This window comes from Humulus lupulus, chromosome 4, assembly GCF_963169125.1.
Source record: "Humulus lupulus chromosome 4, drHumLupu1.1, whole genome shotgun sequence".
Taxonomy (NCBI): domain Eukaryota; kingdom Viridiplantae; phylum Streptophyta; class Magnoliopsida; order Rosales; family Cannabaceae; genus Humulus; species Humulus lupulus.
Genome location: NC_084796.1, coordinates 101,217,669 through 101,245,467, shown reverse-complemented (window position 1 = coordinate 101,245,467; position 27,799 = coordinate 101,217,669). Strand labels below are relative to the sequence as shown.

Below are 27,799 nucleotides of genomic sequence, written 5' to 3'. Positions count from 1 at the left end.
ACAATTGAGCCCAATAAGCCCAAGCATATGACCCAGCCCCGTTTCTAAGGTTTTCTCACACTAAAGTTTCTCTCACTCTCGCCGCCCCAATCCGCGTCTCGCTCGCACCTCGCGGAGTTGCTTGCCCTTGGGTCTCACCGTTCACCATTCCCGCCGCCTTACCCTCTCGTCAGTTCGTGGTATATTTCTTCGACTTTACTTTATATGCTTTGAATTTGAGTGGATGCATGTGTCGGCTCTTTCTCTCACTTGCCGAGTCTCGCTCTACCTTACTCTCTCGTCCATTTTCATTGTTATTCATGCTTCTATAGAACGATTTCTTAGGTCTGCTATCTTGATCTTTTAGGTATCGGTAGTATTGTAGGGCAATGATAATGGGTGGTTCCCGTAAAGAATTTATTTTTCTTGGGGCTTTGTCACTCGGAATATTATGACTGAGTTATGGGTTCTGACAGAAATGAGTTATAATCTTTGTTAAGCGCCCATTGTTATGTAAACTTACTAAGCGTCTTTGGTCAGTTGCTTTCTCAGGTTCATTGATACTTCTCTAAATATTTATATTTTTGTCTGTGTCTGAGTTGGTTTCGAATATTGGATTTTTTTTTTATGGTGAGAGTTGCACGTGTTAATGGCTAACACACATGACAATCTTAGTTAGTATATTGTTCATCTGTAAATTTAAAAGCACTTAGAATTGATGCACTTGTTGTGGCAAAAGCTGTTGGGATACCTAATCACTGATCTGTGCAATTTGGAATGTAGATGAGCAGTTAGACTGTCTATTGCTGCATTTGGAATAGAAGTGGCTGGTTGTTCTTAAGCCATGGCTCTGTCGATTTCGATTAGGCTATTACGATCTATTGGGTCTTCATCTGCATTTTCCTGCTGCCATTCGAGAGTTATTGGCCCGTCAATTTGCACAACTGATGGTCAGACTATAAACTATTTGACCCTGAGTTTTAAATTGATTTCATAGATCGTATTATTTGATCCTATTGTGGCTTTCCCTACACATATACATAATTACACATAATAAATGCTTACAATATAATAAACACACACATATGCATTGTTTATTACAACACTCATTGTCTACCTCGTACAGATTTGTACAACCATGTTTCTGGGGATAGCTTACTTTCTAAACAGCCTTCAGCCATTGTCAAGGTAAATTATGCGTCATTTCATCTTCTGTAACATTGAATGTGGCACATAAAATTAAATGAAATGTTCAACATGGCTATTTATGCCATTGGAGGAAATTCATTTATAGACATATATTAGTTTGCCTCTTTGTAGGGTGGGTTATCTTTACTTTCTTATCGGAAGTTTTCAACTTCTATCCTGACCCCTGAATCCAGTGAAGGTGCATTTCCCTCTGATTTGTTGTCCGCTAAGCCTGTGCTGGAATCAGACCGAAAGATAGGTATGAAGAAGAATTGAAACAATTGCATACTTGAATTTTTTATCTGCAACACTTTTAATCTAATAGAAGATGCAATTAGATTATTACTAGAGCTAATATAGGTGATAGTATGGGGCACATTTCTATAGCTATTGATTTATAACTAAATGTTGATGTTGACTTTTGTTCTTATCTTTTATTGCTGCATGAATTGAGTATACAAACAAGATTTTGTCACTTTGTTGTGTTTAGGCTGTACAATTTTGCTTGAATGTGCACTGATGTAGTGTATCTCTGTTTAGGACTTTATCAGGACCTTGTAATTCCTGTGACAAATTTTCATAATGAAGACAAGGGCTTCATGGTTTTAGATGGTGAAGTCTTTGATGTACCTGTCAGGAAGGACATTATTCATCGAGTTGTACTATGGCAACTTGCAAAACGACAACAGGTGCTGATTAAACTATAATGATGCTTGAAGCATATTGTGACAAGTATCATTGGTATTAATACCACCATATTATATGTATGTATCCAGGATTAAAAGCTACAAAAACTATTGAAAAATATGACTTTTAACTTTCTTTTTCTATAGCCAAACAACCCACATGTTGTCAAGTGTTGTTTAAGTAACCAGTCTTCATTCCAGTAGAAGGATGTGACTAAATGGTGCCGACGAGACTGTAAGTGAAAAGTTTAAGCTTTTTCTGATTGAACGATCTGCAGGGAACACATTCAACAAAAACTATTAGTGAGGTCAGTGGAACTGGAAGAAAGCCATGGAGACAGAAGGGTACTGGTCGTGCAAGGCATGGAACATTGCGTGGCCCCCAGGTACGTTGTTGGTGAATTTTATATTACTGTTCCTTTAAGAAAGTATGGACAGTGATGAAATTATAAATGGGCACAGTTTCGGGGAGGTGCTATAATGCATGGGCCTAAGCCACGAAGTCATGCTATTAAGTTGAACAAGAAGGTACGAAGGCTAGGGCTGAAGATTGCTCTCACTGCCCGTGCTGCAGAGGGAAAGGTGACTCTCTATCTCTTTTTTTTTTCCTCAGTGGAAGAAGTTTAGCTTCTGTCTTGTCCTTTTTATAATGTGCTCTGAAGTTTTCTTGTGTATTATATTGCAAGCAAATAAAAACAAGGCTAGTAGAACTCTGGACTGCAGTGGTCCCCAATTATGAGTTCTGCTTTTGTTTTAAGTATTGCATTTGATTAGTGCCTTTGTTATTTCTTAGCAATGAGTGATATTCTAGAATTAAATTTGGGGTGAATTTTGGATTCCCCGATGAATATTTTATAAGCTGAGAAACAACAAGTCTTACTTGGGCGGAATATTTATATATATATATATTTATATAGAGTAAATTGCGGTTAAAATACTTGCACTGAATTTTTCTTTTTCAGCGGTAAATATTCTCTGTCTTCAAAATGTTGTACTTTTATACCTAAGTTTTTTTTTACGGTAAAATGTTGCATTTTTATACTTATTTTTTTTATTATTTTGAGAAATAATAAGAAAGTGAAAGAAAAATATAGGGTTTTAATTATACTTTAAATTATAAATTATTTTCACTTTCTTATTCTTTCTCAAAATAATAAAACAAATCATTTACGATTTTAAAATTAATCAAAATAATTAAAAATTATATTTTTCCTTCACTTTTTTTTTAATTTATAATTTAAATTGATGGAAAAATATTTTTTTATTAATTTTTAATTTAAAATAGTTATTTTGAGAAATATTCAGAATGAGAAAATAATTTAAATTTTAAAAAATAATTAAAAACCTATATTTTTCCTTAATTTTCTTATTATTTCTCAAAATAATAAAAAAAATACGTATTAAAGGGCAACATTTTAAAAACATTGAGTATATATTTACTGCTAAAAAAACGTTTTGGTATAAAAGTGTAATATTTTGAAGACATTGAATATATTTACCGCCGAAAAAATAGATTGGGTATATAAGTACAACATTTTGAAAATATTAAGGATTGGGTATTTTAGCTGCAATTTACTATATATATATATATATCATAATCTGTAGAACACAGAAAAGTTATTATTATGCATTCTGCTTTATGAATAACATCGTTAGTAAATATATTTCATACGTGTTTGTAAGTAGTTTCATTTTAAACAAAAAATATATATGCTTGCAAATTATAACTAAAATTAGTGTGCATGTATTGTCATTTCTCAATCTTGGCACCTATTATAATTTATATATATGTTCTGCTTTTTCCGAAGTTGTATTTGATTATGTTGAATGAAAATTGACGATGAAATAATGATATGTGTGTTATAAAAAGAGCTTCTAGTTTAGCAGAACTTATGAAGGACAAAAAATAAGGGATGCCTAATTAGCAAAACTTTCAAATGTACAGCTTCTGGTTTTTGAGAACTTGGAGGTCCCCACGCATAAAACCAAGAATATTGTGAACTATGTTCAGCAAATGGAGAACGCCAAGAAATTTCTGCTGGTGGATGGTGATGTTATAAGTGAAAAGTTGAAATTGGCTACTCAAAATCTGCATTATGTGAACGTGCTGCCCTCAGTTGTAAGTTGCACAATTCATATCCTTTAACAGACTGTTTTTGTTTAGCAAAATTACTTATGTCTACTAGGCCTGACTCGCTATGTTCATAAATTCCATTTTTCATTTTTTTATGAAATAGGCTTTCATTTGAATTGCCTGATGGAAACTGCCACTGTTTAAACTAGTTAAATAATATAATTATTTTCGTGTATTCCATAATTTTGCTGGTTTAGGTGATTCCAAATAACAACCTACTTAATCCATGTTCTTTTTATATGTTTTGCAGGGTCTCAATGTCTACAGCATCTTGCAACACGACACACTCGTAATGTCTCGTGATGCAATCAACAGAATTGTAGAGCGGATGCACACTCCAATTAACCGTTGATGGCATTGTAATGTTCTCTACTCTACTCTAGTTTTAGTATTTTTGTTTTCTTTACGTTCACAGGAAGAAAGAAATCCCCAAAAATAATGAGGCTTTTTAAAATTATGCGAACACAGTTCAGCATGTCAATTTTCCTTGCAAAGAATTTTGTAATTCATTGTCGATGAGGGAGGTTTATGACACATGATTGACCCAAGGAACCTAAGGAGGTTTGAATGGGAAGTTGATTTCTCAAGTTCTGATAGGTTGGTGATTAGACAGCTTTGGTGCAATCTTTGCTCATACGTGCAGTGGTCTTTTGTTGGCAACTGTGTTTGCAATAATACAATGATCCAGGAGGGGTAGCTCAAATGTCAGGCATGTGGGTTGCTTCCACAAGGCCTCATGCCTGAGGTTTGAGTTCCTTTTGGGTTCTTACATAGCAATTGCTACAGTTTTCTGGTCCTCAAGCAATAATACACATAAAAAAAAATAAGTCACAGGTTTGTTGGCAAAAGTTTTAATGTTTCAATTTTGTTATAAAAATATTTTTAACGGTGATAAAATCTTGTGTTGTTGTTATAGTGGGGTAGTAAGTTACTAATGCTTAATCTCTGATATGTTTGCGATATGATGATTGGTAGACGCATTAGTTTGTAAAAGAAAAACGGAACATTAAATGTTCATTAGAATAGTATGACCAGTTTCTACTTCAAATTTGCTGAATTCGTTGGTATTTTTACTTAAATATTATTTTGCTTCTATTCTTTGGATTTCATGGTGATGTCAAGTCTATTTTTTTAATCTTTCCTAGCATTTTATTATTTCTCATTTGAAATCTAGGCACTTGTTATCAATCTTTCGTGGGGTATTGTTTTAGGACTAACTAATACGCATACAAGATGATGAGTTTACTTGGTTGAAAACGATTTCACCGCCATTGTTTTTTTATATAATATATATACATATATCTACAGGGAGCTACTTAGGTAGGGGTTTTACTTTCATTCTTACTGTAGGGATATTTTCTATTTTCAGCCCCCGGAGAAATTATAACACAATTTTTTTATATGATAGATATAATAGATATTTTGATAATTTTTGGAAAATTCAGAATAATTTACTGTCAGTTCAAACTCAGGCACGCGTGCAACTAATTATTTAAATTTGGATTTTGGAAGTATGATTTTTCAAGCGCTGAAAATAGAAAACACTCTTACTTACTGTAGAAGCAAAAGTGATGACCATACCTAAAAAAAAAAAAAATCATATATATATTGTACTTAATATATAAATGGCTATCAAATACAATATTTTGTATGGTTTAACAGAATTTGGTATGTTTTAACCTTTGATTATTAACACTTTAACAAAACTTGCAATTCAGTCAACCAAAGGATGTATGCATTAAACAGTTGTTTCTTTTTAAAAACAAAAATACACATTAATCTTAAAAAATCCAAGCAATGCAACAATTAAGAAAGAAACAACATACGGCACAACCAAAAGTTGCTCCATTACACAAAATTAAATCCTAAAAAAGTGCAACAATTTAAAAGGTTATAACCTTTGAGTTTCAAAAAAACAGTACAAATACAAAGAAAGTATATCATTCTACGCATCAATTCTCGTTCAAACTCCAAAATAAAAAAAATCATCCTCTTAAAATTATCCACCATTGGAGACGATGACGAGCAAGAGTGCTTTGAAAATCTATGGTGATTTATTCTATAATAAGACCTTGTGGAAAACAAAAGGAAAAGAGGAGACAAAAGTTGTTACGGACCGTATTAGGATTATAGTAGTTAGTTTTATTTTTGCAACTGATTTTAGTTACACCCAACTAATTTCTCATGTGCCTATATTAGTGAGGCTTCACTTGTATTTTATTATTCTGTTCAATATATCAATAAAGAGAGGATTTTCCTCTCTAATATGGTATCAGCATAACACACTTTCTAAACCCAAGTTTTTTTCTCACCTCTCTCTCTTCTCCGATCTACCTCCATGGCTCGGGCAAGAACAAGATCCACAAGGGAACAACCCTCCTCCTCCATCGATTCCGACGCGCCACCTCCTCCTCCACTTCTGACCACTGCATCTGGAAATGGAGCCAATGCCTCTGCTTCGATTCTTCCCTATTCAAGATCGATTTGCTCCAGAAGATGCAAACAATCCTTACTTCATGAGCAACGAAGATCACCCAGGGCTGATTCTTGCTTCCCCTCCCCTCACGAACACCAATTTTTAGCAATGGGTCCGTGATTTCAAGATTTCAGTTCTATTTCACTTGTTTGATTCTTGGAAGAGGTGTAGCCAAAAGTTTATGTCATGGGTTATACATTCGGTCTCACCATAAATCAAAAGTAGCATTATGTTTCTTGATACAGCTGCTGCAATGTGGACCGAACTCAACACAAGATTCAATCAAGGAAACGGTCCTCGCATCTTCGAGCTTTCGGAATCTCTCATCACTCTACATCAAGGAGACGATTCTGTTAGTCCCTACTTTACCAAGCTCAAGGCAATTTGGAACGAAATCCATGAACTTCGACCATGCACACCATGTACTTGTGCTGCTGCCGCTGATAACCTTGAGTTCCAAAACCTTGAGCAAGTCTTGCAATTTCTTACTGGCCTTAATGAGTCCTACCATGCCGTTCGTGCCCAGGTACTCCTCATTGAGCCTTTTCCATCAATTTCAAAAGTTTTTTCTACCATTGTCCAAGAATAAAGACAGAGAAAATTGAGGCCCTCGGCTACTACCACTTTGATTGCTGCATCCACACCCAACATTCCTTCTTCCAATCCACCTTCACTTTCGCAATCAGAACCAAAAAGATGCGACCTACATGCTCTCATTGCCAAAAGCCAAGGCACCTCAAGGAAAAATGTTATTTCATCCATGGTTTCCCTCCTGGATATGGCAGCAAGAATTTCGATTCCAAACCTACTGTCAACCAAACCACTGCTTGCTCTTCCACCTCTCATGAACCAAGCAATCAAGCTGTTATTCAGAATCTAATTGCTTTACTTAGTTCTCAGCTTCAACAAGCATCTTCTTCCACTTCAGATGCCCAACCCGTGGTTTCCAGTCTTTCTGGTGACTTTGTATCTTACTCAAGTTATTATTGGATTGTAGATAGTGGCTACACACCATGCCTGTTGTAATATGTAGTCCTTTACATCTTTTTCAGAAAAATTAGTAACAACTTATCTTACTTTACCTACTAGTTTAAGAGTTCATGTATGTAAATCTGGCACTATCAAGTAGAACCATGCTCTATGCTTATATAATGTGCTATATGTCCCAGATTTCCAATTTAACCTCCTTTCAGTTTCTGCATTATTACAAACTAACAAGTGTACATTGTCCTTTTCTCATTCTCACTGTCTCATACATGACATAACCCAGAAGAAGGTGCTTGGGATTGCTAACCGCATAGGACATCTCTACTTTCTGCAACAAGACAAGTCTTATTCACATTCTTGTTCATTTGTACATTCTAAACATTCGTGTATTGATGTCCATACTTGGCATACCTGATTAGGACATCCTTCCATGAAAGTTACAAATTCATTGAACAAAGATATTCCAGCTTCCTCTACTCACAATACTCCATGTCATATGCCATTTAGCAAAACAAAAAAAAAATTCATTTTGATTCTCACAATAATATTGCTCCTAATGCTTTCGATTAGTACATATGGATATTTGGGGCCCATATTCAGTTTCTACATTGGAAGGGCATAGATATTTTCTCACAATTGTTGATGATCACACTAGATTTACTTGGGTCTATATATTAAAATGCAAATCTAATGTTCACACTATTATTCCCCAATTTTATACTTACATTCTCACTCAATTTTCAGCCCCAATAAAAGTCATAAGATCTGATAATGCTAAAGAGTTGTATTTAAGTTCATTTTATGCAACAAAAGGATCCAATTATTTCATTCTTGTGTTGAACGCTCTCAACAAAACTCTATAGTTGAGCATAAACACCAACATATACTTAATGTGGCTCAAGCACTAGCTATACAATCTAAATTACTTATATCTTATTGGAATTATTTCATACTTGCTGCTGTATATTTTTTAAATAGAACACCCTCGACACTTTTAAAGTTTCATTCTTCATTTGAACTTTTATATGGAAAATTCCTTCTTATGATCACCTTAAAAATTATGACTCCCTTGCATATGCTTGTACGCTTGATAGTAAATGCAACAAGTTTACTCCTCGATCTCGTGCATGCATATTCATAGGTTATTCTCAAGGTATGAAAGCTTATACTCTACTTGATTAAGCCATTATCCAGATTTTTCATTCCTGTGATGTCATTTTTTATGAAACTATTTTCCATTGACTCAATCTAGTTCAATTGATACTTTTGATACTGTTTTTTACACCAGTAATTCAGCTACAACTTCTAATGATGAGAACACATCAAATGCCCCTGCTGCCGAAACACATGAGCAGTCACCAAAAGCTTCCAAAATTGGTCGACAAATTATCCGCCCATCATATCTTCAAGACTATGTTTGTGAGTACTCTACATCTCATTCTTTAACAAATTTCGTATCATATGAAAAATTTCGACCTCACTTTAGGAATGCTATTTTTGCTGCCCATACTTTAATCGAACCAAGTAGTTATACTCAAGCTTCCAAAGTTCATGAATGATAAATGGGCATGCAAAATGAGCTTACCACCCTTAATGACAATAAGACTTGGGATATTGTTTCTCTTCTCCATGGCTATAATATTATTGGCAACAAATGGGTATACAAAATTAAATATAAGTCCAATGGTGATGTTGAAAGATACAAGGCACGTCTAATAACAAAATGATATACACAACAACAAGGCATCAATTACTTAGATACCTTTGCCCCCGTTGCTAAATTCAATACATTAAAAGTATTCCTAGCACTAGCTGCCATAAACAATTGGAAACTACACCAATTCGATATAAATAACGCCTTCCTACATGGCGATTTAGATGAAGAAGTCTATATGAAAATCCCTCAAGGTTATAAACCTAAAGGGGGGCTACCATTAAATGCAATTTGTCTTTATGGCCTTAAACAAACCTCTAGGAAATGATATGCTAAGCCTAGCACCACTTTACTCTAAGAAGGTTTTAAACAATCCCCTTCTGATCATTCTCTTTTCATTCGGTCTAATTCTAATATTTTCTTGGATGTTTTAATTTATGTTGATGATATTGTCTTAGCTAGCAATAATGATATTGATGTTGAGGCTGTAACGTTTAGTGCCTTGATTAGCGTGCTGAGGTTTGTATATATGTTTGATTTATTGATTAAATGCGTGGCTATGTGACATGCATGATTTATATGATAATATGAATATATTTTATACACATGTTTATGAGTATTAAATCTGCACGTGGGCCCGTTCTTGTTTGTAAGGGTATATTTGTAATTTTGGCCTGTTGCGAGCATAAATGTGATTATATGTGTTAAATGATTAAGACCACATTATTATGTGGATATATTTGCAGTATACGGCTCGAGGCGACCCTAGTGAGCGGATTAGCAGAATAGTCACAACAAGGTTTAATACCTAGCTAGGGGTGAGCTAAGGGTATTTTGAGAATTTAATATATATTTGGGATTCATTGGATAACAAGTAAGTATTTGGGTGGTTAGTTAGGCATGCCGGGATTAATTGAGAATTTGTAGGACGACTCGAGGAATTAGTGGGAAACGGGGCAAATGACTGTTTTTCCCTTAAGAGAAACAAATGGGCTGAGTTGTCTTGAGGGGTATTATGGTCTTTTGGTTAATAGGTATACTCACCTGAGATTCTAAGAAACAATCATAACCACTAGAAATTTCTCAACTCCCAGCACTCCTCCCTCTCACTCACGTTTTCCCGCTCTCCCTCTTTTGTGCCTAAGGAAGCTTTGAAGCTTTGGATGAGAAAACTTCAGGAAGTAAGCTTGAGGGTTGGGGAATTAAGGCTAGGACTTTGGGGTGCAGCTCAAGGACATCATCAGCATCATCAAGGTAAGGTTTAAATTTCAATTATTAGGTGGAATTCTGCTGTTAAGATAGGTGTTCTTAAGCCTTTAGGTTTCAAAGAGGTTTTGATGAATTCTGGGTTTTGACAAGGATTTTGGTTAGAATTTTAGGAGGATGTGGTGATATGAGTAGACTATTGTGATATAATGGTCGAATTCTGGTTATGGTGTAAGTTAGAATAGATTTTTGATGAATTAAGCTGGGGAAAAATGCAGAGAAACCCAGGGGTTTTTGGGTTCACGGGGGCGCGCTGCGACCCAGTTCATGGGCGCTACGACTCGCGTGCCACAGAAGGCCTTAGGGGGCTTGCTGACTTGTGGGCGCGCCGCGACCCTAGGGGGCAAGTCGCGGCCCGCCTCTCCTTGGAGCAAGAGGCTGGCGCCTCTGACTTGAGGCGCGCCGCGACCCTTAGGGCCAAGTCGCAACCCGCATAGGTAGCCATAGCCAAGTTTGGTTTTTAGGCTCGGGGAGGCTCGGAGACTTAAAACTAAGCAATCATGACGAATTTTATTACCTGGTTTAGTAGAATTCGAGGTCCTGGAGGCTAGTATTTGTTTCCAAACCATTTAATTGGATTATATTTTGATAGTTATCCATTGTCGCTTGTGACTAGGGTTATCATTACGGCTCTGGATTAAGGATCGTGCTCGGGACCGCTTTACATCCTTCACTCGGGACTCGAGGTAAGAAAACTGCACCCAAGTTGTGAATGAGACTGAGATTCCCTGTAAATGAACATATCTGTTATGTAATCTATATATCTGCTATGTGTGATGTGAAAGTATGGACTAAGGGAGTCGAGGCTGATATTAAGTGTACTGAATGCAGCTCGGCCTAAGCGAGCCGGGATCAACTAAATAACTAAAGGGCTAGGTCTAAGGGTGCTGACACCTAACTAATTGTATTAAGATTAAGTTATATGTTTGGATTCTATTGTTTACAATTGCCTAACTTATTATTATATTCTTTTATTGATTGAACTGGTTGATCTAAGTTTGCTATGCACACTATGTTATTATCTATGCTTGTTGAATTTGGTTTTCTTGTTGATCCTTGGCTCACGGGTGCTACGTGGTGCATGTAAAGGCAAAGGAAATCTGGACCAACCATGAGTTGGAGAGCTTTGGGGGCGGAGTGTACATTGGCAGCTGCTTGACCGCCACGACCGAGGGAATTACTGGGACTAGAACTCAAACTTGTGTTTTGCCATTTAGATTGGCTATTGTTGTATTAACTTTTGAGGGTTGTATCCGCCATGTAAATCTTATTTTTTGGGATCCCATGTACCAAACTCTCATTTTAATGAAAATCGGCCATTTTACGATCAAAATATTTTAATCCTAATGTGTTACTTGACTTTAGAAATACATTTATGTTCAAACGACTTGATTAGCAAGTCTTGCACTATTCTAAACACACAGTGTAACGGTCTTGGTTATTCAGGGCGTTACAGAGGCTTTCAAACAAAAGCTGAATTCCAAATTCAATCTAAAGGACCTCGGTCCATTGAGATTTTTTCTTGGCCTTGAAGTTGGCCGGTCTGCAAATGGTATATCTGCTTCTCAAAGATCATTTGTCTTACAATTGTTGACTAATACAAGTTTCTTAGGTGCAAAATCATCCTCTACTCCTATAGAACCTAATGTCAAACTAAGTAAAGATGATGGCGAACTTCTAACTGATCCTACTTCTTATCGAAGTTTAATTGGTAAATTGATTTATCTAACCATTACTAGACCAGATATTTCTTTTGCTGTGAGCAGATTAAGCCAATTTTTAAGTGCACCTCGTCAACCTCATTTCAAGGCTGCCCAAGAAAAAACTTCAATATCTAAAGGGCAACCCAACTCAAGTTCTTTTCTTTCATTCAGCTTCTACAACACATTGCAAAGCCCTAGCTGAAATGATTTCTTCAACTTCACCTTTTCATCTCAAAGCTTTTACAGATGCCAATTGGGGTACATGTTCGGATATGAGACGATCCATATCAGGCTACTGGATTTTTTTGGGAAAATCTCGTCTCATGGAAGTCCAAAATGAAAACTATTGTGTCAAGATCTCCTGCAGAAGCTGAGTACCGTGCTATGGCCAACACCACATGTGAGCTTCTATGGCTACTCGCTTTACTAAGGAATTTTGGCATTCAACATTCTCAACCAACAATCATGTATTGTGATAACATTGCTGCCATTCACATTTCCGAAAACCCAAATTTCCACGAGTGTGCTAAACATGTTGAGATTGATTGTCACATTGTTCCAGAACAAGTTCAAAGTGGTCAATTGCATTCATGTCTCTTCTCATGACAACTTAGTCGATGTACTCACGAAACCCTTATTCCCATCTCACTTCAAGGAATTATTATCCAAGATGATCCTTACCAATATGTACACTCATCTTTTTCTCATGTGCCTATATTAGTGTGGCTTCACTTGTATTTTATTAATATGTTCAATGTATCAATGAAGAAAGGGTTTTCCTCTCTAATAGACTGAGAGTGAGGGAGATAGCGAGATAGAGAGTAAGAGAGACGATGGAAGAGAGAAGGTGGCAGATTGAGTGGAGTAGTGTGGCTGTGAGGATAAAATCATTTGGGGGAGAGAGAACAAAAAGAAAACGATGATGAGAGAGCGTGTTTTTAGGGTTTCAAATTAGTAAATAATAGAAAAAATCTCATTCCAGAATCTGGTTTGAGAAAAAAATAGAACTCATCTTTCACTATGGGCCTGTGCCTAGGGATTTTTTCTGCTAACTATAATTTTTTTAATACAATATACAAGAGAATAATATTAGAGAAACCACATCTGAGAAACAAATAGATAAATGAAATAGAAAGATAAGGAGAAAATATGTTGGGTGTTTAAAAAGAACTAAATGTTTTTTTTTTAAAAAAAAAAGTCTCATTCTTTATCTTTGTAAGTGAATAACATGAAAATGCTCTCTAACTAGAAGAGCCTCCTGAAAGGGACTGTACGATGTAAAAGAATGAACCCCACTGCTCATTCCTCTGCTGCTCAGTACAGAGGATCATTCTCCCATCACTGCCGTGCACATAGGAAAGAGAGAATATCCCACATTTTTTGGTGTATTACTTTTGTACCCATCAGTGTGTATTGTAACCAAATTCTGTTATGTACTACCCTCTATTTTGTTGCCACCTGTTGCCATCTCAATGGCCTTTCATTTTGTACATCTTACTATATATTGAATACAATTCTCCAGCTCCTATTCTTGAGCTGAGTTTTACAAATACCATTCTACCTAAATTCAATCTTGGTATCAGAGCTTGCCCTAGGCCAACGCCAATGTCGACTAGTCTCCCTCAGTCTCCAAACGCAGCTAACAATGCTGCCAGCAACAATCAAGCTCAAGGTTCCAGTCAAGCAGCTGCCGTCACCTCCAACAATGCACAGACACGACCCAGTTACATGACTAGCTATACTCAGCCCTTTAACACACTGAACCAGCCCTTTCCACTAAAGCTAGACAGAAATAACTACTCCCTTTGGAAGACAATGGTTTCGACCATAATACGCGGCCACCGTCTTGATGGGTTTGTCTATGGCACACGACCGTGTCCCTCCGAATTTGTTCCTGCTGAAAACAGTGATGGACAGGTGGGTTTTGGCGTTCAACTCAACCCAGAATATGAGCATTGGATCGTGAGTGACCAACTCCTCATGGGCTGGTTGTACAGCTCAATGAATGAAGCCATAGCAACAGAGGTTATGGGTTGCACCACTGCCGCTGGACTCTGGAAAGCTCTTGAGAATTTGTATGGAGCACACTCCAAATCAAAAATGGATGAGACCCGAACTGCAATACAGACCACACGAAAAGGTAATATGACTATGACTGATTACCTTCGACAAAAGAAAGCCTGGTCCGATGTTCTAACACTTGCAGGAGACCCATACCCTGAAGCTCATCTAATCTCTAATGTACTCTCTGGATTAGATGCTAGCTACTTACCCATTGTTCTACAAATTGAGGCTCGGTCGAGTACCTCTTGGCAAGAATTGCAGGAATTATTACTCAGCTTTGACAGCAAAGTTGAGAGGATGAACACCATGAATGAAGTCCCAAAAATTGCCGCAATACCAACAGCAAATCTGGCAAACAAAGTCGAATATACAGGTCGGGGTCGTGGAACGAATGCACCTCATCATCACAACCCAGGCCGATCGCAGCACTTCAACTCCAACTCTGGTCGTGGATCTGGGTATCGAGGGAGAGGAAGAGGCCGAAACTTCAACAACTCAAGACCCACTTGCCAGGTGTGTGGGAAATTTGGGCATTCGGCAGCTGTGTGTTTCAATAGGTACAATGAAGCTTTTATGGGTACAGATCCTCATCTCAACCAAGCTCAGCCTAAGAATCCTCCATCGGCCTTCACAGCTTCTCCAGAAGTAGTAGACAGTGACATCTGGTATGCTGATAGTGGGGCTAGCTGCCACGTGACCTCTGATGGAAGCAACATGGGTCAAAAGGCAGATTATGGTGGTAAGGGAAAATTGGTAGTAGGTGATGGTCATCAAATATCTATTACACATGTTGGTTCTAGCCATTTACCTACTAGTGATTGCACCAAATCATTGATACTAAAAGATGTTTTACTTGTTCCTGAGATTGCAAAGAACCTCATTAGTGTGTCCAAACTTGTCACTGACAATGATATTTCGATTGAATTTGACTCTCATTTTTAAGGACAAAGCCTCAAGGAAGGTGCTGCTCAGAGGGACCCTTAAAGATGGCCTTTATCAACTCACTGCCTCAACACCCACTCATCGCCAAACACAACCCAGCCTCACTTCAAAAGACACTGTGAATTCTGCTTATGTTGTTCAGCCTAGTACTACTTTACTTTCCAAGAATGATGTGTGGCATAGGCGTTTAGGCCACCCATCACTTAGAATACTTAAGTTGGTTTTGAAATCCAGCAATGTAAAAACTACTTCTGAACTAAACACAACCTTTTGTGATGCCTGTCAATATGGGAAATCTCATGCTTTGCCGTTTAAAAACTCCAATAGTAGAGCTACAAAATTGCTAGAGCTAGTCCACACCGATATATGGGGTCCTGCCCCAATACTTTCAAACACCAACTTCAAATTCTATGTCCATTTCATAGATGATCATAGCAGATTCACATGGCTTTACCCTTTAAAACAAAAATCTGATGCTCTAAATGCCCTTATCCAGTTCAAAAATCTTGCAGAAAATCAGTTTGAAACAAAAATTAAATCAATAAGGTCTGACTTTGGTGGGGAATACTTAGCCTTTGAAAAATTAATCCAAGAAAATGGCATCATGTTTCAGCATTCTTGTCCACACACCTCAGCCCAAAATGGAAGGGCTGAGAGAAAACATCGCCACATAGTGGAAATGGGGTTAACCCTGCTTGCTCAAGCGAGCATGCCTCTAAAATACTGGGTAGATGCTTTCCAAACCTCAGTATATCTCATAAACAGGTTGCCAACACCCATTCTTGGCAACAAGTCACCATTCGAAATTGTCAATAGGAGAAAACCAGATTACAACTTTCTGAAAACGTTTGGGGCAGCCTGCTTCCCATGTCTTTAGACCTTATCAATCACATAAATTTCAATTTCATTCACTCAAATGTGTTAACCTTGGCTATAGTGAATCCTTTAAGGGTTATAAGTGTCTGAGTTCCACAGGAAGAGTATATATATCAAGACATGTTGTTTTTAATGAACAAGATTTTCCATTAAAAAATGGTTTTCTCAACACTCATGCACCCGAACAAGCTGTCATTATTCGAAATTCCTACTGGACCCAACTACCCAACCTTCACTTTCGAACCTTCTCACCAACTCAGCCATACGCCACAGAAAGAGCCTCCCAAAAACAAGCTTCCTCTGACGTAGCACCAACCCAAACGGCAGAGTTCTCACAAAATGAAAATCAAGTAAGTGCCTCTCCTCTCTCGGCTTCTAGTGATTCTCATGACCATATTGATATTGTATCTGAAGCTAACGTGCCAGGAGAATCAACTCACACTTCATCAACCAATTCCTCTGCTGAACTGTCTCAAACACCAATTGATGAAGGAAGATTAGAACCCAGAATCCAGCCTACTCATCCCATGATAACACGGGCTAAGGATGGAATCTTTAAGCCCAAGGTATACCTCAGTCAATCTCAGTGGAAATCAGAGGAAGAAGAACCGTTGAATATCAGTGAGGCACTCAACCACCAAGGCTGGAAAGAAGCCATGAATGCAGAAGTTGAGGCGTTAAGATCTAACAAAACTTGGGTGTTAGTACCGTATTCAGATGCTTACAATATAGTGGGGTGCAAATGGGTTTACAAGGTTAAAAGAAATGCAAATGGATCCTTCCAAAGGTACAAGGCACGCCTAGTTGCAAAGGGGTTTCACCAAAGGCCAGGACTAGATTACAGTGAGACTTTCAGCCCCGTGGTCAAAGCCTCTACAATTCGAGTCATACTTGCCATTGCTGTCTCGTGCAATTGGGAGGTTCGCCAGTTAGACATCAACAATGCGTTCTTGAATGGTCACCTAGAAGAGGACGTATACATGCATCAACCAACTGGCTTTGAGGATCCTAAACAGCCCCATCATGTGTGCAAATTACTCAAGTCCCTCTATGGACTGAAACAGGCTCCTAGAGCGTGGTTCGACAGACTCAAACACACTCTAATACAGTGGAACTTTAAAAACCCCAGAGCTGATACATCTCTCTTCTATTACAAACATGGGAAAATAATTATGTTTGTACTTATATATGTTGATGATATAATTGTTACAGGGAATATCAGCTCCAAAGTTACAGATTTTATTCAGCAACTTAACAAGTTTTTCGCTCTCAAAGACCTTGGACAGCTTCATTATTTCCTTGGAATAGAGGTTACTCGAGATGACACAGGCTTTCATTTAACCCAAAGGAAGTATATTGAAGAGTTATTGAGGAAGAATGATATGCTTAACCTCAAGCCATGTCCCACACCGATTGCTACAGGGAAAAATATGTCAATTAATGATGGAAAGAAGCTGGAAAATCCAACAGTGTTTCGAAGCCTAATCGGAGGGTTACAGTATTTGTGTAATACAAGGCCAGATATTTTCTTTGCTGTGAACAAGCTTAGCCAATACTTAAAGGAACCAACTGATGTTCATTGGAGTGCAGCAAAGAGGATTTTACGATACTTAAAAGGAACAACAACACATGGTCTTCACATCAGCTACAGCGAGAAGTTGAAAATCACTGGTTTTTCTGATGCTGATTGGGGTTGCTGCATTGATGATAGAAGGTCAATTGGAGGCTATTGTGTGTATTTGGGAGATGCTCTTGTATCATGGTCATCCAAGAAGCAAGCAGTGGTCTCAAGATCCAGCACTGAGTCAGAATATAGGACCTTAGCTTCGGTCACAGCTGAGATCACGTGGCTAGAGTCGCTGCTCAAAGAATTAGAGTTTCCTCTAGCTGAAACATCAGTAACATGGTGCGACAATGTTAGTGCAAGTGCACTCGCCTCCAATCTAGTTTATCACGCTCGAACGAAGCACATAGAACTTGACATCCACTTTGTCAGAGACAAAATTCTGAACAAAGAACTTGAAGTGAGATACATCCCCTCTTCAGATCAAATTGCAGACTGTTTGACCAAAGCTCTGTCTCACTCCAGATTCCATCTTCTCATTTCCAAACTTGGTGTGACTCCCTCACCCCTTCGTTTGAGGGGTGGTGTAAAAGAATGAACCCCACTGCTCATTCCTCTGCTGCTCAGTACAGAGGATCATTCTCCCATCACTGCCGTGCACATAGGAAAGAGAGAATATCCCACATTTTTCGGTGTATTACTTTTGTACCCATCAGTGTGTATTGTAACCAAATTCTGTTATGTACTACCCTCTATTTTGTTGCCACCTGTTGCCATCTCAATGGCCTTTCATTTTGTACATCTTACTATATATTGAATACAATTCTCCAGCTCCTATTCTTGAGCTGAGTTTTACAAATACCATTCTACCCAAATTCAATCTTACGAACATGTACGTAGCAAAAATGGAAGAATTGGTGGAAAAGACTAAAGATCTGAATGTTGAAGAAGAAGACGGTTGGGAAGTAAATGGAGATGCAAGCGAGGCCGCGAAAAAACTGGTGTTGATCGGAAGGATGTGTTCCAATAGGGAGTTTAGTAGATCCCATCTCAAGACCATTTTTGGAAGGGTCTGGAAACTGAATGAAAAAGACTGGGATGTTAAGATAAAGGAGAGAAAAAAGGATGACTACTACCTCGCCTTCTCCTTTAAAGAGGAAGAGCAAGACGACAGGGTTCATAGTAAAATGCCATGGCTACTGACTGTAGAGTTTTAGTTTTGGGCAGAGCAACTAGTATACCAAAAGAATGGGAAGACGAGCTGACTACATTCTCGCTGAGTTGCAGGGCATATGACATGCCAAGCAAGTTCATCGCAAAGAAAAACATGGAACGAGCAGCAGGATATGTGGGTAAAATGATAGAAACTCAGAGTGTGGATGTTGGAAGAATCTTTCTGAATGGATACTTCAGATTCAAGGCTTTAGTCTCCATTAAATACAAACTCTGCCTGGGGTTTCTAATGCTCGGAAACGAACACAAAGAAGGGGTCTCAATAAACTACGAAAGGTTACCTTACATGTGTTTTACGTGCGGCACAATTCGGCATGATAGCAAGGGATGAAAAGAGAAATAGAGATGGCTACTAGTGGGGATGGATCAAAAGTCAAGGCCTATGGTACGTGGTTAAAGGTGGATGAACCGACTCTGAACGAATTTGCAGCAGCCAAAGATGAAAGGAAGAGCAAGGAGGCGAATTAGACTGATGGAAAGGAAGGAGAGAAGGCAAGCGACAAGATAGATGGGAGTAGCTCCCAAGAGATGGGCAGCCGACAAGCAGACCCTCGAGACAGGGAATGTGGCGACGCTTCTCCTATACTCAAAGCAAACTAATATTGAGCAGACAATTAGCAGCCACGTGCAATAGAGTTTGGCCCAAAGTCAAAGTGTGATGATCAAACAAGAAGGAATTAGACACACGTGGTAGAGTTGTCAAAAGAAATAGACGATGAGGCAGGAAAAGTGGATGAAATGTGCAAAAGAAAGAGATCCGGGGACCCTCAATCCGTGCAATGTCAAAGGGGTATAACAGAAAAAATAACGAAAATTCAAGATCCAAGGAATAAAGAAACTGAGACAAAGGAAGGAAACACAGGGAAAGTTAAAGAAAAAGGGAAAGCAGCAGAGCTCTTTGGCGGTTTCAAGCTGGGCAAAGGTGTCTCACACAACCAAAATTTGAGACAAGATAGAAGAAAAGTTTCGATCAAAAACAAGCAAGGCAAGGGAGAAGAGTCACAAATGGGGCACCGCAGGAAGAAAATGCTACAATGGTGGACAACACTGGGAGCAAGGAAAAAATTAAGGAGGCGTTTCAGGAGTTGCAGTTCAAACCCCGACATTGAAAAGAGAGCGGTGAACTCTATTGAGCAGAGTCGCCGGGCACAATGAATGCTATATTCTGGAATGTCCAAGGACTGGGAAACTCTTGGACAACCAAAGCGTTAGTTTCCCATGATCATGAACACAAACCACTGGTTTGGTTTATGTCAGAAACTAGGTTGAAAAAGAATCGAATGGAGGTAATTAAAGTAAATATGGGCCTAGATGGCTGCTTTTGTGTGGATGCAGAAGGAAAAAGCGGAGGGTTAGCCTTGTTGTGGAGGAGCCTGGCGGAGGTCATTATCCTTTCTTTTACAAAGTTTCACATTGACTCTTTCGTCAAAATGGATAATGGCCTCAGATGGAGATTAACGGGCTTCTATGGCGATCCACTGGCTTCCCTACGGAAACACTATTGGGCCCTTCTCTATTAACTCAAAGTCATGTACACTGGACCTCGGACCTGTGGAGGGGACTATAACAAGATTGTTAGTGCTCCTGAGAAGCAATGAGGGGGAGAGAAGCCTAGTTATCAAATGCGTGCTTTTAGAAATGCCATCGATGAGTGCAACTTAAGGGATATTGAGTATGAAGGTGGGACCTTTACTTGGTGTAATGAGAGAAATAATAACTTAATGTTTGAAAGACTTGATAATGTCCTATGCAATAGGGATTGGGACGAAGTCTACAAAGCTTCCAAGGTTATTCATCTGAGAAGGGAAGCTTCGGATCATAGACCCATTCTGTTGAAATTTAACTCGGTCCCGTGGGATCAAACCCAGAACAACATAAAGTGGAAGCACCGTTTTCACTTCAAACAAGCATGGATCTAGAACGACCAGTATAACAATATTGTCCAAGAAGCTTGGGGAAGCAATAGCAATGACACTAATGGGCTTCCCTTGAGAAGGAAAATCAATCGGCGTGGGAAAAAACTTGAGGGGTGGAATAAAAAGAATAGCAGTGAGTTAAAAAAGAAAATACAAAGGATGAAATTGGAGGTGGAAACGTTACCATCCTTATCGAATAGAGAAGCTTGGATGGAGCTACAAAAAGCGGAGAAAAATCTAAGAGTGTTGCTTGTCAAAGAGGAGCTTTGGTGGAGACAGAGAAGCAGGGCCCTTTGGCTCCAATGTGGGGACAAGAACACACACTACTTCCATCAAAAGACCAATAAAAGAAGAGACATAAATGAGATTGAAGGTATGTTCGACACCACTCTTCATTGGAAGACCAATTTTGAGGATATGGAGAACATTACCTGTGATTACTTTGAGAATATCTTTACGTCTGAGGTGGCAGATGAAGAGCAATTGAAGTGCCTAGACAAGTGTGTCCCTTACAAAATGAATAATGAAGCTAGCAATCAGTTGCTGGCCCCTTTCTCAAAAGAGGAAGTAAAGATTGCTATGTTTCAGGTGAACTTACTTAAAGCTCCAGGGCCGGATGGATTACCAGCTATTGTTTATCATCTTCACTGGGATATGGTTGGCCCTGATGTTGTTAGATAATGTCTTAATGTGCTCAATAATGGGGCTAACTGCAGAGGTCTGAACGACACCCTCACCTGCCTTATTCCGAAAAAGAAACAGGCAGTGAAAATTACAGATTACAATCCTATAAGCCTCTGTAATGCGGCCTACAAGGTCATTTCCAAATGTCTAGCCAGCTGAATGATATATTCTTTACAATTGGTAATTTCTGAGATTCAGAGTGCGTTTATTGGAGGAAGATTGATACAAGATAATGCCATATTTGGTTTCGAAAGCTTCCAATGCATGAAGAATGTGGGATCTCATTTATATAAGTCTATATGTATGCTCCCTATTACACAAAATAATATACAATAGAAAATATAAATATATGCATAGAAGTGATTTTCATACAGAGCTTCGTAAATACAATAATAAAACTATTATAGTACTTACGAGATGTGTCGCTAAATAACGACTACACCCTTTGGATTCCTTGACCTTTTATCATTGTTGAATACTAGGTATTGCAAGGAATCCAAGCCGCTTTGAATCAAGACCACAATCTTCCAAGTCTTTCTCTAAAACGACCTAGTGTTTGTGTGGGCAAGTCTCAACACATGAGAAGAGAATTCCTAGATAGAAAACTAAGAGAGGGTGAACGACTAGGTGTAGAATATTAGTAGTGAATTTTTACATTGTCAAATTCATTTGACCTAATGCATTCTATAACACTAGTATATATGTGTAGTGTCTCAGAATTTTACTTAGCTAGATAGTAGTACTAGTAGCTTGTAGTATTTTAGTTTTCGTGATTATTGGTTCAAGCCGGGATTTAGTTGGAAACTTATAGAAATAGTTATGGATTTTATAAGTTTAACCTATAGTTTAGAAATATTAATTTTAACATAAGGTTTGATTAATTTAGCTGGTCCTAGAAATGATATTTATAATAACTTAAGGTTTAGATAGAATAATTAAGAACGTGACACTTGTCACATGTATGTTTATTAAGGATTTTAGCATTTTAGATGAATAAATTAATAAAGGATAGATTTAGAAAGTCTAGAACCTTCCAGCATCTGTTAGGATCACGTTTTACTAAGTCAAAGTTGTTTTAACAAACTTCAAGTGTGCTGAAAATGTGCAAAAACGTGTTTAAAATATCAACGTATGCCAATATATCGCAGCTATAGGGGCCGATATGTCGCCTAAGTTTGATACGGAAAACACGTCAACTTCGTACGAATGAAACAACGAAGGCTCGAGACATAGGGGTAGGCGATATATCGCCTTGGGGGGCGATATTTCGACTCTTTTAGGGTATTTTTGAAACTTCGTGGAACAGTATTAGAAACAACCATCAACAACTTGGACTTGCTCTTGAACGTTTTTGACCGAGTCCTGGGCATCTGTTGAATCGAAAATTCAAATTTATTCAATTTATATTCATTTATTTATTATTTTTAAAAGGGGTTAGTTTCACTCCTTGAACTCTATAAATCAGACCTAATGCTCAGCCATTTCATTCATCATTCAAGCATTCTTCAAAGCCTCCAAGCTGCTAAGTTATTTTAGAGAGAAAACACCAGGGTTTTGGGATTTAAAAGCTTTCCAATCTAAGCTTTTCTAAACACTTGGGAAGTAAGATAGAGTAATATTTCAGTATTGAGGTGTAGATCGAAATTCTAGCCTATCAAAGTATTCTTATCCTCAGGTTTAATCCCTCATAGTTCTTTTATTTTCTTTCAGATCCTAACTTGATTTTATGGCTTTTTGGTTAGGTGTTTAAGTTTCTTGAAACTTAAGGTTTTTCGGTAAGTTTCTATTTTGATGGTTTAGATCTCCTTTTTCATCTCCATTTCTTTAGAAACTTATGATTCTTACTCTTGGTTTTATGAATTTTCCAATCCCGTTCTTGTCTCCAATATCTCAGTTTTTGGTAAGGAAAATAGGTTAGATTATATGTGTTATGTTATGTTGATATGTTATATATGTATATGAATATATTTTATGTTATAGTCACTTGGGTATTATAGTTGCTTAGATAGCAAATCAAATCCGAAGATTTTTATCATTATCGTAACTTAGTGTTATGATTTACCTTACTTCGATTAGTAGACAGAGGACTTAGATGGGTTATCATATACTATTTTGTGATCTAACCTACCTCGATTAATAGACTGAGGACCTAGATGATTTTATCACATGCTACGGTAATGAGTTAATGGTCATTAATATTGTAGTCCTATATTTTTTATGATTTAAGTTTTTATGTCATATGTTTTATGATATATAGTCTTCTGATTTATGATATGTTTTAGTAGATTTTCCTTGCTTGGCATTATGCTCATTCCTTTTATTTTAGATGGTGTAGGAAAATAAGCTTGGAAGGCGGGACAAATTCATGGCAACTTTGACATGTGTATTGGGGATGGACTGAATGGATGGACTACTGGAAAAGATCGAGGATAAAGTTTATATTTTCGAGTCTTTCTAATTTTTGTATCTATTTTTTCGCATTTAGTATTTGAACAATTAACTAAAGGTTTATGTTTTCTTTACGTTTTTATGTAATAACAATGGAATCCCGTATTTTAGATTTTTAATAAAGTTCTAATATTTTTATGTATGTGTTCCAAAGTAGTAGTTATGTCTTAGTAGTTTTAATGCTCTGAGGTCTTAGAATTAGTCGGGGCATTACAATATAGGCAATTAGCTAGGATATAAAATAGGTTTTAGTTACCCATTTTATTTTAATTATTTAATAATTATAATTAATTAAATACTTGTCAAAATTAACTAATTATAATTTTGACCTTTATTTAATTCATTTTATTAATATTAATACCAATTTATCAATATTAACAAAATTGTCACAATTCACTATAATACTCTCTGTTTGAGACTTTGCAATAAAAACCTAAAATTTTCTTCTATTTCTTTTCTCACAAAATATTAATAAATAATTTAACATTATTTATTTTCATAGACATAGTCAATGTGATATTTTTATAATTAATAATTAAATTAATTATTCAAGACTAATATGCTCATTTTTATAAGAGATGACATGGGGATCATGGATCCATGAACTTAAGTTCCAATAAGTTACAGTAAATTTATTTATAACAAATAATCTCACTACCTTATTAATTCCCCGTGACTCCACTATAGACTCATAATTGCACTCTTGAATTCATATAACGTTTTACACCAAATGTAAATATGTTATCCATTATTATAACCATAACCATCATTCAATCCTCTATAGATGATCTAATAATGAGACATGTGAAAATTACCGTTTTACCTCTCATTGGTATTTTATCCTTAACTCCCACAAAGTTCCTTGCAAATGATATTTCTGTAAATTTAATTACAGAAACGAGTACTCTATCATTTAACGCTTGAACCAAGCTATAAGGAAATCATCGTTTCACTTCTTAAACAGAAACTATAGATTTTATATATATGGTAAATACTCCCACTCAATTATACTACTAGATCTCCAATATGTAAGTATGAGCTAGTCCGTAGGGTAAGCTAGTAACGAACAAATCAAAAGACTTGAATAATACAATTAGCATAATATTAATCACTCAGAATTAAGATTGAATTGACCTATGGTCAACGTTGTGATATGATTAGATTAGATAATAACGATACTTACTTATTTTGTCAATAATCAATATCGGTCCAATCCAATGTAACAAAATACATTCGATCTTATCTACTCGGTCAATGTCCTGGATATGACATCACACCAGATGTGTAAGCAGATCTTATCATAGATTAACCAATCAGTAAAAATCTAGTGTACTGATTTAATCTTAGGACAAAATGCTTTTGAACATATAATTACAATTATAATCCATTGTGACCGACTCACTATAATTGCAACTATACATATGTTCGGGATTTTATAAACGTTTGTATTAATAATAATTAATCATGTAAATAACGCAATTTGATTAAACAAAATAATTTCTACTACTTTATTGATAATGAATGAATTACATAAGAAATGTGGTTTTATAAGGGCATAAAACCCAACAAACTCCCACTTGCACTTTTAAAACAAATGCGACATTTCTCTCAAACCCATTCCCTTTATATGCTTTAGAAAAGTTATCTCTCCCAGTGTCTTTGTGAAGGGATCCGCAAGATTGTCCTCAGATGCAATCTTCATGACCTTCACTTCTCCCCTTACCACATATTCTGTGATGATGTGGTACTTCCTCTCTATATGATTCGCTCTTTTGTGGCTCCGAGGTTCTTTAGAATTGGCTATCGCCCCATTAGTGTCACAATACAAAATGAGGGGTTTATCCATTTTTGGAATAACACCAAGATCTGTATAGAACTTCCTCAGTCATACTATTTCCTTAACTCCCTCAGAAACAGCTATGTACTTAGCCTCCATGGTATAATTTGAGATCGCGGATTGATTAACGCTTCTCCATATCACAGCTCCACCCCCAAGAGTAAACACCATTCAAGAAGTTGACTTTCGGTCATCGACGTCAGTTTGAAAATCAGAATTGGTGTAGCCTAACGGGTTCAGAACTTCACCCGAGTAGACTAGCATATAATCCCTAGTTTGTCGAAGATATTTCAGTATGTGCTTGACCGCTATCCAATGTTCCCTTCCTAGGTTTGACTGTTATCTGCTCACAACTCCCACTGCATGGCAGATGTCCGGTCAAGTGCACAACATAGCATACATTAGACTTCCAACTGCAGATGCATAAGGAATCCTTCTCATATCATCTTTCTCTTCAGGAGTATGTGGAGGTTGCATTTTAGAAAGATGGATTCCATGTCGGGATGGTAAGGGGCTGATTGGTTTCTTATTTAAATCCAATTTTATAAATTCAAAAACTAAAAAAGTAATGGGCCCACAAAATAAGTGATTGGTTTGTTCTTTTTGAAAACAAAATCCCGATCACGATCCTAATTATTTGTCTAAAAAGTGGAAAACGATAATTTCATGTTTTCTGTCTTTCCGAAAACTAAACCCATGGATTTCTTTCTTTCATTGTCTTCCTTGTCTTGATGTGTCCCACCCAACGGTGATACCCAGAAGCTTTGGAGATGTTTGACTGTGAAGGCCTCTCGCTACTCTTCGTCTTCCTCGATTGTGAAAAACTCTATTGTTGAATTCCACTGTATTATTCTGCTTCTTCTGGTGCTCAGCAGGCTGCATTCTTGGAAAGGTAATTTCTATTTTCTTCAATTCTGCAATTCGATCGAGTTGGGGTTGGGTTAGTGGATCTATAAACCGATTTAGTCAAAACAAATTGGACCTAGAATTTAGAGATTATTAGTTTTGATCAGTGAGTTAGATTGTGAACAATGTTAATGAAATTCCTTTATTGCCCTTTACTGTATTGCCGATGAACTTGTAATCAAGCTTCATCTATTAGTTCTGATTGAATCCCAAGATGAGTTTTTCACAATGATTTTGAATTGAGAATGATGAAAAAGTAACTGAATAGTAATTGAAATTTGGAAATGATTTATATATACACATATACATATAGTGGATCTGCTCTAATATGTTTTTTTTTTCCCATTATTGTGGTTAATATTGTTATATCTTTATCTCCTATGCAGAAAGTGAATAAGTTCTCAATAGCTAATCAGGAAGCAAAGCTGAGTGACTGACTTGTCCATTTAATCACGCTTTAACACTTTGTATGTGTTAACTGACTTGCATGAGAAATGGTTGCAACTTGTGTTTCATTTTATTTGGTGTTTTAATATATATATTTATATATATAAGCACTCACCTTCATAATTCTTTAGTGCATTTTATATAGTTGGGAGACTTGTATGTTTCTGCTGAAAGATTGCAGTACTATGTTGATTATGCATATGAGCTTCTCACCAGTGAAGGTGAGAGACTTGTAGTACTATGCTGGTGAGAGACTTGTGCTGGCATTAAGTTTATGGCTTCACTTATATCATTGTTAGGTGGACTTCTCATCTCCATATTTTTCCATGTTCCAATAAATTGCTAATGAATTTGTTTTTATTGCTGTGTATAGTTATAATAAGTTGACTTTAAATAAGCTATACATAGTTATTTCTTCTATTTGAATAAGCTTACGTTGTTTTCAAGTACTTGAATGCTTTTTTGTATTCTAGTTAATTCCCTTTTGTTTATTATTTTTTGATAGCTTCCTCTTTGCATAGGTGAGGTTTATCTTTGGAATACTAGTATTAGTATTGGGTCTCTTCATGTATTGTTGTTTTTCTTTGAACTCCTCATGAAATAGAACACACCTGTAAATAATGTAGAGCTTTTGCTATAAAATGCATCAGTGATAAATTAATTTTTCAGGTTGATTCCTATTACAGTGTTAGAACTAGATCATGCATAATCTTCACGGGGTATGTTCTGGATAGGACTGCTAGAGTACAGAGGTATTAATTAGTTTTGATTTTTTTTTTGTTTTAATGTTATTATTAATTTATATATAT

The 27,799-nt window shown here is 36.9% G+C and overlaps 3 protein-coding genes across 4 annotated transcripts; all 3 read left to right on the top strand.

The window, feature by feature from the left end:
• The first annotated feature begins 16 nt into the window (after nt 1–16).
• On the top strand, nt 17–5,044 carry LOC133830672 (uncharacterized). Of its 2 annotated transcripts, XM_062260696.1 has the most exons (10): nt 17–179; nt 763–929; nt 1,106–1,167; nt 1,300–1,426; nt 1,708–1,856; nt 2,132–2,239; nt 2,316–2,435; nt 3,799–3,972; nt 4,238–4,346; nt 4,456–5,044. In XM_062260696.1, the coding sequence occupies exons 2-9, from the start codon at nt 824–826 to the stop codon at nt 4,337–4,339; spliced, it is 948 nt and encodes a 315-aa protein (XP_062116680.1). In that variant the 5' UTR covers nt 17–179; nt 763–823; the 3' UTR covers nt 4,340–4,346; nt 4,456–5,044. The 2 variants fall into 2 exon arrangements, with proteins under 2 accessions (XP_062116680.1, XP_062116679.1); XM_062260695.1 differs by having other exon boundaries at nt 4,238–5,044.
• A 598-nt stretch (nt 5,045–5,642) lies between these two features.
• On the top strand, nt 5,643–7,926 carry LOC133830671 (uncharacterized). The gene is made up of 2 exons (XM_062260694.1): nt 5,643–6,575; nt 6,709–7,926. The coding sequence occupies exons 1-2, from the start codon at nt 6,326–6,328 to the stop codon at nt 7,050–7,052; spliced, it is 594 nt and encodes a 197-aa protein (XP_062116678.1). The 5' UTR covers nt 5,643–6,325; the 3' UTR covers nt 7,053–7,926.
• An 11,977-nt stretch (nt 7,927–19,903) lies between these two features.
• On the top strand, nt 19,904–21,349 carry LOC133832439 (uncharacterized). Its single transcript, XM_062262783.1, has 2 exons — nt 19,904–20,038; nt 20,672–21,349. The coding sequence occupies exons 1-2, from the start codon at nt 19,904–19,906 to the stop codon at nt 21,347–21,349; spliced, it is 813 nt and encodes a 270-aa protein (XP_062118767.1).
• The last annotated feature ends 6,450 nt before the right edge of the window (nt 21,350–27,799 follow it).

What these genes read in the sequence shown, in the direction of transcription:
- LOC133830671 (XM_062260694.1), top strand. Translation starts at nt 6,326, where the DNA reads ATGGCTCGGGCAAGAACAAGATCCACAAGGGAACAACCCTCCTCCTCC. An exon ending in ACACCAATTTTTAGCAATGG is followed by an intron (nt 6,576 to 6,708) that starts GTCCGTGATTTC and finishes TTCTTGATACAG; the next exon opens with CTGCTGCAATGTGGACCGAA.
- LOC133832439 (XM_062262783.1), top strand. Translation starts at nt 19,904, where the DNA reads ATGAATGCTATATTCTGGAATGTCCAAGGACTGGGAAACTCTTGGACA. An exon ending in TGAAAAAGAATCGAATGGAG is followed by an intron (nt 20,039 to 20,671) that starts GTAATTAAAGTA and finishes GCATGGATCTAG; the next exon opens with AACGACCAGTATAACAATAT.
- LOC133830672 (XM_062260696.1), top strand. Translation starts at nt 824, where the DNA reads ATGGCTCTGTCGATTTCGATTAGGCTATTACGATCTATTGGGTCTTCA. An exon ending in GTCAATTTGCACAACTGATG is followed by an intron (nt 930 to 1,105) that starts GTCAGACTATAA and finishes TACCTCGTACAG; the next exon opens with ATTTGTACAACCATGTTTCT. An exon ending in AGCCTTCAGCCATTGTCAAG is followed by an intron (nt 1,168 to 1,299) that starts GTAAATTATGCG and finishes GCCTCTTTGTAG; the next exon opens with GGTGGGTTATCTTTACTTTC.